Raw genomic sequence first — 14,747 nt, 5'->3', positions numbered from 1 at the left:
TAATGAATGACTCAGTTTTTCTGTGACCACACACAGCACGTCTTTATGCCTCTGGTTTGGATTAATCCTACAACAGTGTAAATCTGGGATCGAGCAAACATCTCCATGATCGTTAACAGAAACCTCTGGAATATCAAAAGTAACGAAAAACAATTTTTAGTTTATTTTCAGAAATAACACGCAAACAACACTGCATTTAAAGAAAATCATGACAAAAAAAAAACAATAAACACTTAGAAATGGCTTTAAACTCTAACAAAGTCATCATCAGTTATTAAAATTGTTCCTTCCATCTGCTTATAAGGCACATTAAAGGTCAGTTTCACTATTCATGACATCTCAAATTATGACTCAAAAAGGCTGTAGACAATTATTGTCCAATTCAATAAACACTCTTCAACTCTACAAATTAAAATATGCAATCAATGAATATTTTAACTCCATTAGCAAAGTTAGAATTTTAGGCAAAAGTCCTGACATCAATCTGAGCTCTGTAAAAGCTGACTTGTGTCTTTGTAATGTTTAGTACTTTATGATTATTGAAATATCTGACATACAGAAGCCATCATGCATTAAACAGCTGATTCAGGCAATGCAAAATGAATCTGATTATCTCTGAGTTTGGGATTGGGGAAAAAAAAACCCAAGCCCCAAAAGTCCCACACCTGGAAACACTTCTCTGACATCACTGTTCAAACCATCTAACAAAAGATTAGGGAAGGAATGTGCAGCATGGAGACTGTGTCCAAGTCCTTTCAGTGTAGAGTGATCTCTTCTTCTTCATCATCACATTCATCAGTAGCCGAGTCCTTACTCTCATCCCCATTTCGCTGCAGTAACGGCAGCTCGAGTTCTGGGCTCTTACTCTTGAGCTGCCTTAAAGAAGGACCCTTATCTGATGGAAGATAGAAAATTTACACCATCAGCATGGTCACCACTCTGCAAAGTTTCCTTCCTCCTTTCCTTTTTAAGGATTCTGAAGAAAACTGTGACATTACATGTAGAAAATGTGATATGTAAACTAGAAATCGGAGAACAGGCTGTTCGGTGAATAAGGGCACATTCTCACCCAGAAATGTAACTTAAAACAAAAAAATTTACATATTCAAAATTTCTGGATTTTACTAAAATATAGAGCTTACCAAAGGTTTTTGTGTAGAAAATAAAAAAATATGTTATATGCCATTACAAAAAAGCTTTCTGTATTTTTATGTTTTTAGGACGTAGAGCAGTAAATATGGTGAAAACATAAATAAAACTTACTTTTAGAATAATATGTCTTGAGTCCCACATGTAGTGAAATACCACACAGACACACAGCAAATCCCAGCCAGTTGAGCATACTCATTTTGTCTCCCATCAGAAAAGCGGCTAAAAGCAGAGTGCATACTTCCTGCAGGAAATCAACACAAGGAACAACAGAGAAGACTTCATTAGACAGCTCTGAAAAAACCCAAGTCCACATGTATATACAGTAACAATCCCTTATTTATTACATAACATTTTTAGAACATATTTACAATTTCACACTGAGAGCAAAAAAACAAAACAATGTATGTGTAGACATACTTAGTCAATAAAGTTGATTTTCATAATAAAGATGTTGTTATATGCTTACATCCAAAGCCCTAGTGAACCCTCTGGTCTGTCAGAACGTCCACAAAGATTACACATAACTGCTTTAGTAGCTCACAGTAAGCACCAAAAGAACCGCAACCTCCCATATTAAACTCAGCTATGGCTCTGGTATTGCGGACAGACTTTCTTCGGCTTCACCAATCTAATTCAATTCTATTGATATAGCACCAATTCACAACAAGTCACCTCAAGGCTCTAGTGGCAGCCATCCACCAGCTGGAGGTGAAAAAAGATGTTGACAACACAGAAAGTAAGTAATTACCTTAAAGATCCCTGATATGGATAAGGTGAGGCTGGAGGTTCGGGAGACCAGCAGGAACTCAGAGAAGCCCAAACCAAAGGCCAGCGAGCCGCCAATGCTTAACGTGAAGAGGGAATACAGGAGAGGCGAGAGCTCCGTCACCCGGAATAACTTCTCTGAGGTGCTGAGGCTCAGCCCTGCAGGCACAGAGGAAAGAATCAGGACAGATTTTTTAGGAGTGGCAGCACTCCAGGTAGATCGGCAATTACGCAGTTACAATAGTTTTCCACGGACTGCTTATAGGGCTTGCCCACTCATGTCTTTTGAAAGTCCAATATCATGTAGAGATTTTATAAAGGAGTTCCTTTTTGTTCTTCTTCAAGCTCTTCTGCTTGAATCAGCAGTGTTTTATTTGTAGATTACAGCTCTGGTGTGCAATGTTACGTGCTTGACTGTGGCACAAAAGCAGAGGCCCTCTGTCACTGAGCTACATCTGGACTGATGTGCTCATGCGAGTCCCCTCAGTAAGGCTGCCCTTCGTATCGAGCTGAAATCAGTCCCACTCTTTAAACACAGCTCTATTACCACAGTCAGGGCAGATTATTCACATGGACGCCACCTCATGCTCAGAACGGCCAAAAATCATATCACTCAGTTGACTCTGATAAGTCAGCTGAATGATACCAGCTGGTTGAAATACACCTCTGTGATGCAGTGCATTTACATTACACTGCATCAGTGATGTGATTTTTTTCACCATTCAAAATAATTAAATGTAATGTTTCTTAAGAACAGTAAGAACACTTCTCATAAATTCCATTTCATAAATTATAAGGAATTTGGGATATCATTTATCTGAAGTGAAGGCAGCTGGACCACACCTCAAACAATCCCCTTCCACTCCAACGTCCACAAATGCATACTTGTCCCACACACTTGTTTGTTCTTGTTCCTGTGCCCCATCGTCTCACTCCCGTGTCATCTCTGATCTGCCAGGCCACGATGAACCGCGAAGAGAGAGAAGACGAGGCAACAGGAGTTTAACAAAATGCGAGATTCTTGCAGCCTTTAAAGCAGTGTCAGTGAAAAGAACTGCGGCTACATTACTGGACCAGTTTTTTGCTTTTAATTACATTCACAGTGTGGCACAATGTGACGCATGGATCTCTGCCTTTGTTTATTATGTCATACGTTTTAGGAATTGAGACGGACTTCAAGACTCTGCACTGCAACTGATGTACAGGTGGGAGTACAGAGGAGAGACGTTACAAGGGAGCTCAAAGCAGAGAAATGAGAAGAGCTCGTAGGGTGCTACAGCATATTTGCAATTTCAACACAACACCAATCAGGTCTGTGTTCTAAATTTCACAACTTTTCACACTTTGGTTCTTGGGCCTGCCACAGAGTCCAGTAGCAGAAGGAAAAGAAAAACACTGTGGGTGCCCATTAATCAAGCACTTGCTACAGGGCTTTGATAATCCTCCACTTTCTGCAGCTGAGCTGAACCCCTGAGAAACTACTGCTAATCTATTACACATGTGAGCTATTGCCTATTTACATGTAAATGAGGTGTGGGTGTCAGAATAGGCACCGTGTTGACACATAATCAGTTTCTTATGACCATCACACTGCACAGTGGGGTCTGTAAAGGACTTGAAATGCCATAATTAGGGGCTACAAAAGCTCACACAATTCAAATTAGAACAATGATTAAGGGATTTAGAAAAAAAAAAACAGCATACAGATTTGGGTGCCGACTTGGCTGAAAGCATTAAAGATGTAAGAAAACAACTAAGCGATCTGTCTATGGAGGAAATAGAATAGAACCTGAGATTCACAAAACAAACATTTTATGAGTCTGGTTCCAAAGCAACCAAAATACTGGCTGAACAGTTAAAATCAATACAAATAAGTAATGCAGTTAATAAGATTAGAGATCCAAACACCAAGGAACTACCATTTGAACCAACACAGATAAAAAAAAAAACTGCCTTTCAAAAATACTATAAAACATTGTTTAAACAACCCGACCAGAAAAACAGACAAGAAATTGAAGAGTACTTGACTCAGTTAGACCTTCCTTCTATTGGGACAACTCAAAATGAATTTTTAACTAAACCCATCACTAAGGAAGAACTGGATAAGGCAATAAGGAGATTGAAATCTAATTAAAGTCCAGGAAGTGATGGGTATCCCAATGAGTGGTATAAGACTTTTAAAAAGGACTTGGCTCCTATTTTGATAGATTCTTTTAACTGGACATTAACACACACTAAAATTCCACCCTCTTGGAAAGAGGCGATTATATCAGTCTTACCAAAAGAAGGTAAAAACAAGGAAAACTGTGACTCTTATTGCCCAATCTCTATCTTAAATGTGGATTATAAATTATTTACATCCATAATCACAAGACGCTTAGAGCTGTTTCTCCCAGATCTGGTGGTTGAAGACCAGACAGGATTCATTAAGGGGGCGACAGACACAAGATAATATATGACGCACATTGCATATAATTAACGAAGTTAATAAAGAGAAAATCCCAACAGCCTTAGTGAGCTTAGATGCTGAAAAGGCCTTTGATAGAGTCTCTTGGATATTTCTTTTTGCTGTTTTGGACTAAAATAAGATCAAATATTTAGGTGTCTAACTAACTAGCGAAATAAGTACACTATACGAGGCAAATTATGTAAAGATTAGTAATACAATCCAAAAAGATTTGATTAAATGGGCTCCACTTGTCATGGACCTTAGCTCAAGAATAGAGGTAATAAAAATGAATGTTCTTCCTCGACTACTGTATCTATTCACTTCATTGCCAGTCCATATACCTGATGCACAATTTGGTAGATGGGATAAATTAGTTAGTAGATTTATTTGGAAAGGGACAAAGCCAAGAATAAGATTTAAAATACTCCAATTAAGAAAAGAAAAAGGAGGACTTGCCCTCCCAAATTTCAAGGAATATTGTTTACTGGTGTTCACCGGATTACACCTCAAAATGGAAGCATATGCAGATAAAGTATTGCTCATCATATCATCCACAAGCAAGATTGGGAGAAGAAACTATACAGTCTACGAACACAAATCTCATTACTGAATTCACTATTAAACCCTGGTGAATTATAGTGAAGAAATATAGAATTATAGAAGACTGTAAATTGCTGATTTGGCCTGCATATTCTCAAAAATTCCAAAGTGGACAATGGGATAGTACATTTTTAAGATGGGTCAATAAAGGAATTACACCAATGTGCACATTAATAGACGGGAAAACATTCAAATCCTTCGAGAATCTACAGAGACAATTTGGACTGGATAAATCAGATTTATTTAGGTATTTTCAATTAAGACATTTTTACAATACAGAAATTAGGAAGAAGCTCTTGAGAGAAGGAAGCCATATAATAGAAATAATAACAGGTGCATATAAAAATCCTCCATCAAGAATTTTATCAAAATTATATAGTGGTCTGCAAAATTTGAATAGGAATGAAACATTATATATCAAACAAAAGTGGGAATCTGAATTACATCTTGAGTTGTCAGAGGATGACTGGCGATCCGTATGTCTCACACAGCATAATTCCACCAGCTCTAGACGATGGAGAGAATATGGCTGGAAAAATGTGATTAGGTTCTTTATTACTCCTTATATCAAAAGCAAGCAGCTGAAAACACCCCAATGATGCTGGAGATTATGTGGAGACTTGGACGCCAATCATTCTCATGTGTTTTGGAAGTGTAAAAATATCAAACCTTACTGGGAAAGCATTACAGTAACAATGAAGAAAGTGCCGTGGGTATGACGTGCCGTGTGAGGCACGAGTAATGTATTTTGGAATACGGGAAAATGTAACAAAGGAGGAGCATTACTTGTTTAAAATTATGTTGTTGTCAAGCAAAAAGGTAATGACAAAAAACTGGCTGAAAAGTGACCCTTTAAAATTGGAAGAATGGACTGATGTAATCGAGGACATATATATAATGGAGAAAATGACCTACACTTTGAGACTGAAATCTGACAAACACCGAAAACAGTGGACAAAATGGATAGCCTATAAGACTCACTCAGCCCCATAAGGCAGGGACCTCTCCTCCTTGTTTTTTTTGTTTTCTCTTCCACAGATTAGGTGTCCTTTATTCCTTTTAGTTTGTTTCTTTTGTGTTCCTTTTTCATATTTTTGTTTGCATGTACTATAAATTTGGAAAAAGTACAAAATAAAAAGTTTTTAAAAATTTAGGGGCTACAGAGCTTAATTTAATGCAGCGACAAAACATGAAAGACAATGAACTCATGTCTATACTCACCTTCATTAAACAGGAAGAGAGGAAACAGCCCAAGGAACATGAGAGGTTGGAGGTGGTACATGGCATCTATTGGGTTTTGAAGGCCTAAAACAGTGCGACATGAAAAAGATGAAAAATGCAGGGAGCTGTGTCCCAGCTGGGAAAACTCAAATCATAGCAGAGTTTTAAATCAGTGCTTTACAAGCCTGGCATATAGTTAAAGTTACTGCTGTTGGGCTTCAATGTGTTTACTTTGTAAATACTTATGGATAGATGTTGCTGTATACAGGGAGTGCAGAATTATTAGGCAAATGAGTATTTTGTCCACATCATCCTCTTCATGCATGTTGTCTTACTCCAAGCTGTATAGGCTCGAAAGCCTACTACCAATTAAGCATATTAGGTGATGTGCATCTCTGTAATGAGAAGGGGTGTGGTCTAATGACATTATTAGGCAACTTCCTTTCCTTTGGCAAAATGGGTCAAAAGAAGGACTTGACAGGCTCAGAAAAGTCAAAAATAGTGAGATATCTTGCAGAGGGATGCAGCAGTCTCAAAATTGCAAAGCTTCTGAAGCGTGATCATCGAACAATCAAGCGTTTCATTCAAAATAGTCAACAGGGTCGCAAGAAGCGTGTGGAAAAACCAAGGCGCAAAATAACTGCCCATGAACTGAGAAAAGTCAAGCGTGCAGCTGCCAAGATGCCATTTGCCACTAGTTTGGCCATATTTCAGAGCTGCAACATCACTGGAGTGCCCAAAAGCACAAGGTGTGCAATACTCAGAGACATGGCCAAGGTAAGAAAGGCTGAAAGACGGCCACCACTGAACAAGACACACAAGCTGAAACGTCAAGACTGGGCCAAGAAATATCTCAAGACTGATTTTTCTAAGGTTTTATGGACTGATGAAATGAGAGTGAATCTTGATGGGCCAGATGGATGGGCCCGTGGCTGGATTGGTAAAGGGCAGAGAGCTCCAGTCCGACTCAGACGCCAGCAAGGTGGAGGTGGAGTACTGCTTTGGGCTGGTATCATCAAAGATGAGCTTGTGGGGCCTTTTCGGGTTGAGGATGGAGTCAAGCTCAACTCCCAGTCCTACTGCCAGTTTCTGGAAGACACCTTCTTCAAGCAAGTCTGCATCCTTCAAGAAAAACATGATTTTCATGCAGGACAATGCTCAACCACACGCGTCCAAGTACTCCACAGCGTGGCTGGCAAGAAAGGGTATAAAAGAAGAAAAACTAATGACATGGCCTCCTTGTTCACCTGATCTGAACCCGATTGAGAACCTGTGGTCCATCATCAAATGTGAGATCTACAAGGAGGGAAAACAGTACACCTCTCTGAACAGTGTCTGGGAGGCTGTGGTTGCTGCTGCACGCAATGTTGATGGTGAACAGATCACAACACTGACAGAATCCATGGATGGCAGGCTTTTGAGGGTCCTTGCAAAGAAAGGTGGCTATATTGGTCGCTGATTTGTTTTTGTTTTGTTTCTGAATGTCAGAAATGTATATTTGTGAATGTGGAGATGTTATATTGGTTTCACTGGTAAAAATAAATAATTGAAATGGGTATATATTTGTTTTTTGTTAAGTTGCCTAATATTTATGCACAGTAATAGTCACCTGCACACACAGATATCCCCCTAAAATAGCTAAAACTAAAAACAAACTAAAAACTACTTCCAAAAACATTCAGCTTTGATATTAATGAGTTTTTTGGTTTTTTGAACATGGTTGTTGTTCAATAATAAAATTATTCCTCAAAAATACAACTTGCCTAATAATTCTGCACTCCCTGTAAACTCAGAGGAAAGACAGTGAGAAGCAACAACCCCACTTCACCTGCTGTTAATGTTGTGTCAGAACCTGCATTAGAGTCATCACTGGTGGATCTTGTTAACTTGTCGTAGACCATTCAAGGATAACGGCTAGGTTGAAACCACATAACAAGATATTTTAGGTCTCTATGATAGTTGTTTTCTTTTCTTTTTGTATTTCACACCAATCCCCTTTGAAATGGCGCGTGTATCATGTTTTACTGTATACCTGATGAAAGCCACAGCCCAAAATTCATTGGTGTAGATCCAGGTTATAGGCTTTTTAACCTCTTTGGAAGCTGTCACTCCACAGTGACTGAACACTTACCCAGCTCTGCTTTCTGCGTGAGGACCTGAGTGAGGGTCCATCGAATCCCCCCTATGAAGGATGCTAGGAGCACCAGAATAAAGCCTTCCAGGTTAAACTGGGTTGACTCAAAGGTAAACATAAAGAGACCGCAGGAGATCAACAGGACCACCAGGATCAGAAACGGGTTCTGGATTAAAAAGGGAGAAAAGACAACGACACGCAGCAGTTTCAAGTTAAAATTGCACAGGAAACAGAAGAAGAAAGAAAGTAGAGGATGACGGATAAAAGAAGAACAGAACAAAGTACAAACTAGACGAGAGAGTAGACGAGAGGTAATGACTGCTCATTACTGCTCATGTGATGAAACCCCCATCAAGCTACACAAAAACACCACTGTGCTCTGTAACAGGAAGTGATACAATACCACAGTGAGAGCTCAAACGCCTCAAAGCGCTGTGACTGACTATTGTGATTTGGTGCTAAAGGTGGACAGAATTAAATCTTTAAGCTATGACACCACTAAGAAAAATTGGTGTCAACCGAACCGGTTATAAATTTGTGCAGGACTTTTTTCAGATTAGAAAGTTCTCATGTTCTGCTACAGCCACAGTGCACTTTGTGAACGTTGCTGGATGTCTGCTTTGTGCATTGCACCACCATTGAGAAAACAGACTAAAAGAATTGCCTCTTGCATCATTTTGCCTGTATAAGAAGCATGCTTAATTCTCCAGTTGTGTCTGGGTGACATTAAAGTGAAGACAAAACTGCACTGTTCGCACTGCTGTCAGTGTCATGGGATCGGTACACTCACCGGCTCCTCCAGTTTAAAGACCAGAGAGAAAAACAGGATAAAAAGCACTGCTGAGGACTTGGTCATGGTATACCTTGAATGACACAAAATAAAAGTCGTAGAATATGTAAAGAACAATACAATGACTGGTTAAGATAAAATACTGACACATATGAACTTCTAATAAAAACGTCCAAACCACAAACTTACAGGCTAATGGTGATGAAGAGGAAGCTCCAATTGGAAAGACCAATATCCAGCGCTGTTGCGATGGCTGCAGGTAAGAAGGACAGAACTTAGGAGTACAGGATGACAGGTTCATTTTTAAACTTAAACACAGTTAAAGCCACTCATTTCAGTGCATTTAGAGTGACTAAACGCATTTAGAGCACAAATACTGACTAAAAAAAAACAACAACAACAACAACAACAACATGTATGTATATAATTAATCCCACTGCCCTTTATTCACATATTAAAATCACCTTGATGTCGTTTTAGTGTATACAGTACAACAGAACAAAATATTAATTACTTTTGATTTAATTTCTCTTTTGCTTTTCTTAGTCTAGAGCTGCTCAATTAATTGAATTTTAATCACGATTACGATCTGGGCTTTCAACGATCATTAAAAATGACTGAGCCAATTATTAGCCCCTCCCTCGTGCTTTACTCTGGCGCTGCTCCCTGTGGCAAATCGAGTGCACCTCTCTGCATTTCGAACAGGTGTCACAACAATTAAGAGCAGCGGTCTCCAACCTTTTTTGCGCCACGGACCGGTTTATTAGTGATGTGCGATACCACTGATTTCCTTTCCGATCCGATACCAAGTAATATTCAGGGTGGTATCGACGATACTGATCCGATACCGATACTTTGTACAAAAACTTATTTATTGTATCTCAAATTATAGCGTCATAATGATTACAGGACATCAGATTACTTGTTCTTATCACTTAACAATGCAGAGTTCATCATATAGAAATAAAAAAACTGAAGTTGTGCTATTTGAGCACTTTGCCTGCAGCACTAAAGGACTCCCTGAGAGACGTCTGTCTCGCCCTAGCAGACCTGTCCCTGTCCTCCTCTTCAGTTCGCCTCAACATACGCTCGTCATATTCTGTGATATGATTTACTCTGAGGTGTTTGACAAGGTTAGTGATGTTGCCACAACCATACATGCCAACCCTCCCGATTTTTCCGGGAGAATCCCACCATTCTCCCGAATTTCTTCCGATTTTCCACCCGGACAACAAAATTGAAAAACCATATCGCAGAATTCATAGCGCAGCCCAGCCAATTCCAGTTTCCTACAATGACGGCAGCTGCTTAGTTTTAATATTACTTATTTCTCTTTCTGGGTCGCAAAAAAACTTTTAACATGTTTTCAGGTGAGAATGTAGCTGTGTAAACTTCAAACATCTGAGCCGATTGACACATCGTCTTCAAATCCCCGCGGTCTTTCACTACTCGGGTTAAACATGATATATAAGTCACTTTGATAACTTAAAAATGTTATTGTTTGGCTTTTTCAGTGTTTTATTTGTTCGTGAGTAAATCGGTTTGGCTGAGATTAAAGTTATTAGATTAGATTAAACTTTATTAATCCCTCGGGGGGGGGGGGGGGGGGGGGGGGGGGTTCCTCTGGGGTTTTCACACAGCTGAATAAATGTCAAACAGAAAACTGATTAAACAGAAGTGTGAGAAGGTCGAGAGTTTACGCCAGCGCCCTGTTATATTTTAGATAGCAAGGAGCAGACGGCTGAGTTCCACTCCACCGAGGGAGCTCGTGACGTACTACCCGGCTTTCTTTAGACCGCAAAGGCCGGGTCCTCAGGTGGAAGCAGCCTCTGAATTTGGACACCCCCACTGTTTCCAGGCCGGCCAATAATAACGGTGACATTTAAAGTATTTTATCCGATAAATAAACACTGTAAAATGATGTATTTACCCCCCTCCCCCAAACAGCCCTTTTGAATGTCTCCCTAATTCTGAGGTCTCAAGGTTGGCAAGTATGGCCACAACACCTCACTTTTTTGCCACATGTATCGCAAACAACGTCTCAGCTGTTTGTGGAGGTAAAATACGTCCACACAATTACGCTCAGCCATTGTGGTGAGTGCGCACTAGCGGCTGCGAGACATTTATACAGCCATATTTTGCACATGACTATGAAAGGCGGAAGAGGAAGTAGTTCCTTTGAATGTAGACAATCCGAATGTTATAGTTTCTTTCCACTGTGTTCCTGTTAATGATAAACTACAAATTTACCCTAAATTACATATATTACAAATATACATTTCACACCTGAGCCTCAACTCTCGCGGCCCGGTACCAAACGACTCACGGACCGGTACCGGTCCGAGGCCCGGGGGTTGGGGACCGCTGATTAAGAGGACCCGAGGGAAGCTCGGAAAGCTAAGCAGAAGTTATTTGGTGAGGAGAGTGACTGCTGTTGGTTGAAAAGAGAGGTAAAAAAAACTTCAGTGGTGTGGAAACATTATGGGTCCGCGGAGTCAGACGTGGCAACACTGCAAAGTTCACTAAACATAGATGTTTACATTTTTCATTTATTTTTTATATTGTAAACATTTGCACTGTTATCAGTATTTGCACACTATTTTATATTATTTTTGACAATCTTTAAAGTTATTATTCAATACATTGTTATTGTTAAATATCGTCAAATAATCAAGACCTCGATTTCAGTGAAAATAATCGTGATTATCATTTTTGCCATAATCGAGCAGCCCTATCTTAGTCTTTGATTCACTTTTTCCTTCTGACTCTTTTAAACTAATCTTATTACAACTTAAGTTTGTGCAGAATTTTAGTTTATACAAGGCAAAACTGGTTTGGAACGGTTCATTTAGTGCACTTGCTTTTAAATATCTTAATCATTCTCGTCGGGGTTGTCGTATTTATTCTCTCCACGTGGACTTTAGACGAAGCATTCCACAGAGCTTAGTCAATCGGTGAACCCGATAAGAGACGACTGTCCCCCGTCTAAATCACCAGTCTCCAGACTCAAGATAAAAAACTCACCTGTGGGTGCTACTTTTCTGAGGTACTCTTTCCACCTTAGAGTAACGCGAGGTTTCCCTGTCCACCACTGCACACCCTGTCGTGTCAGAGCTGACAGACAGAAGATGATGGTGAGGTGAACTAAAGTCATGAAGAGGGGGTAATGGAAGTCCTAAGAAAGGGAGAGAAACAGTTGGGGTCATCTAGGATGGCCTAGTCAGTGTAAGTCTCTTTCTCAGGATCCAGGAGATCCCCACACAAGCAAAGTACAGCGTCCTCAGGTGCTTATTTTCATTAATCACCTTTAATAGAAGCAAGCATGTTATAGGAAACTGACATGGCTGTATGAGCTTCTTTACTCACCTTCATTAGCCATTTGTTATAGAATGTGATGCCTATAGAGAAGACATAGTAGAGAAGAACTAATCCAACAGTGCGCAGCCCCCTGCACAGGAACTGGACTGGGCACGCCATACGGGACTGCCAGGACCAGCTGTCCACAACACACAGCTACTGCAGAGGGGCCATCTCCGACCTGAACCCACATCCTCCCCGAACAGCCATACCAGACCTTTTTACAGCAGAAAAGGAGCAGAAACACCGCAGAGAAGAAAAGCAATGTTAGAGCAGGACTGCGTTTGTGCATATTAATGCTAGTTAGTGGAACAGGCGCTCAGACAGAATTTAAGCGAAACCTATTTGATACAATGTTAACATAACGGCAACATTTATTTTAGCTCAAATTAAACGTTATCAGCTACTAGCATTCTCTTAACTGGTTCTGCTAGCGGATAAGCAGCTGATAACAATCTTAAAAACTGCCCGTTAACCAACAGAAACATCAGACAGCCCCAGCAGATGAACTCACCAGCAACAGTACTCCAACAGTGACTGAGAGAGGAAGGCTCACTGGATAGCTGCTACGTTTTATAGGTCAAACTGGCTTCTTTGTTAACTTGCCTTGTAGTTCATTAGCTAACATTAGCCTGTCATTTAGCATCTATATTGACTTGTTAACATTATCAGGCCAGTAATTAGCTATAATACTCAATCCGGTTGACTGAGATAAGCTTTGAACATCACTTGGCAGGGCAGGAGTCCACAACAAGATCCACGGAGACGTGTCACTTACTCACGGCAATAAGCACGTGCTGAGCCCCCGCGGTAAGGCTCTCAGTGTTTACTTGGAATCTGAGCCCTCTGTTCAAGCACCGAGATCCATTTCTTTCCACGAATGCTATGGGGTGTTGTTCTTCGATCAGCCACTTGAACAATGCTCCTGTTTCCACTCACACCACCAACTTGCCATCGCCCATTGTGCATAGTTTTTCTAGGTCTAGGGTTTAGCTAAAATAATACTAAATGAAATTGGCTTAGCTTAAACACACGTGAATGTAGCTTTTTACATTCTAAGCAAGCTACGTGTCGGTGATTCCCGCATACACCCGGCGATATGAAATTAAGTTTGGTCTTCCGATACAATCAAACAGATCGTGCTTTAAAGGAAACTCACCGTCAGCTGTGTTGGCTATACTGACGAATAACGCGAGTAAATTTAAACACTGGCGAGAGATGGCCACAAGGGGGAGTATCTGTGATTTCTAGCCCTGTCTGTTTCCTCTCCAAACCACCACTTCCTCAGTCAAGGAAACAAAAGCGGAAGTCGGCGCACTTAACAAGCTGTTGTTGTGAGACAGTCGTGAACAAGCACAAGGTAAGGTAAATGCTAACGCATATTTAACAATGAGCAGCTAATGTTGAGGTTTGAATGACGCTTGCGGGTGTTTTTCAGCAAATGGCGGAGGAGGAGGACGAGCCAGGCTTCGACGAAGAGTTGGAGGACGGCTCCGGCGGGGTGGATGTCGGCTACGGCAAGAGAAAGAGACTCTTCTCCAAGGAGCTCCGGTGCATGATGTACGGATTTGGAGATGACCAGAACCCTTACACGGAGTCTGTAGATATTCTGGAGGATCTGGTGATCGAGTTTATCACGGAAATGACCCACAAGGCCATGTCTATCGGGCGCCAGGGTCGCGTCCAGGTGGAGGACATCGTTTTCCTAATTCGCAAAGATCCCAGGAAGTTTGCTAGAGTCAAAGATCTGCTGACCATGAACGAGGAGCTGAAGAGAGCTCGGAAAGCTTTTGATGAAGCAAATTATGGCTCTTAAACTCACAACGGGACTGGTTGTTATTCCTCCCATGACCTTTGTTTCTTTTAATGTACTGTTCGTTTGCTCGTGAGTTCATTCAGTCTTCAGACTGCATGTTTGCGTCATGTGTGTGTTTATAGACAGTATAACAATAACAACGAATTTCAGTGTATATGCTTGATTTCAGACTTTTTGGTTATGTAAAATAAAGCAACTTGCCAATAGTTTTAAAATGACCAGGTCCTCATCGTCATTTCTTGTGCACAAACAACTTTTTTAAGCACCAGAACCAGAAAACTGTGAAATTTGTTTAAAAAGAACTCACAAATGTTAACAAATGAGTTTTTCAGTTGTTTAAAAAAACAACTTGCTTTCCTGTTTATAGGATTCTAGGCGTAAACATAACGAAGGGTTCAGCATTCAGAGGGACTTTGGTGAAGAGCTCAACAGTTTCACATTTCTTAGTGTATAATTTAAAGGA

The 14,747-nt window shown here is 40.4% G+C and overlaps 2 protein-coding genes across 4 annotated transcripts; one reads left to right on the top strand and one right to left on the bottom strand.

Moving 5' to 3' along the window:
• Window positions 1-199: 199 nt before the first annotated feature.
• On the bottom strand, window positions 200-13,905 carry slc35h1 (solute carrier family 35 member H1). 3 transcript variants are annotated; one of them, XM_087834335.1, is made up of 10 exons: window positions 13,247-13,905; window positions 12,478-12,685; window positions 12,136-12,286; window positions 9,301-9,364; window positions 9,112-9,184; window positions 8,319-8,487; window positions 6,188-6,271; window positions 1,901-2,076; window positions 1,264-1,393; window positions 200-895 (listed from the first exon to the last, which is right to left on the bottom strand). In XM_087834335.1, the coding sequence occupies exons 2-10, from the start codon at window positions 12,586-12,588 to the stop codon at window positions 756-758; spliced, it is 1,098 nt and encodes a 365-aa protein (XP_087690461.1). In that variant the 5' UTR covers window positions 12,589-12,685; window positions 13,247-13,905; the 3' UTR covers window positions 200-755. The 3 variants fall into 3 exon arrangements, with proteins under 3 accessions (XP_087690461.1, XP_087690459.1, XP_087690460.1); XM_087834333.1 differs by having other exon boundaries at window positions 12,983-13,904; XM_087834334.1 differs by having other exon boundaries at window positions 13,628-13,904.
• On the top strand, window positions 13,294-14,502 carry taf13 (TATA-box binding protein associated factor 13). The gene is made up of 2 exons (XM_006804054.3): window positions 13,294-13,828; window positions 13,907-14,502. The coding sequence occupies exon 2, from the start codon at window positions 13,910-13,912 to the stop codon at window positions 14,282-14,284; it is 375 nt and encodes a 124-aa protein (XP_006804117.1). The 5' UTR covers window positions 13,294-13,828; window positions 13,907-13,909; the 3' UTR covers window positions 14,285-14,502.
• The last annotated feature ends 245 nt before the right edge of the window (window positions 14,503-14,747 follow it).

Source organism: Neolamprologus brichardi, chromosome 20 (genome assembly GCF_056152115.1).
Source record: "Neolamprologus brichardi isolate AB-2024 chromosome 20, ASM5615211v1, whole genome shotgun sequence".
NCBI lineage: Eukaryota > Metazoa > Chordata > Actinopteri > Cichliformes > Cichlidae > Neolamprologus > Neolamprologus brichardi.
The sequence above is the reverse complement of the archived record's forward strand: the minus strand, read 5'-3'. Positions and strand labels throughout refer to the sequence as shown.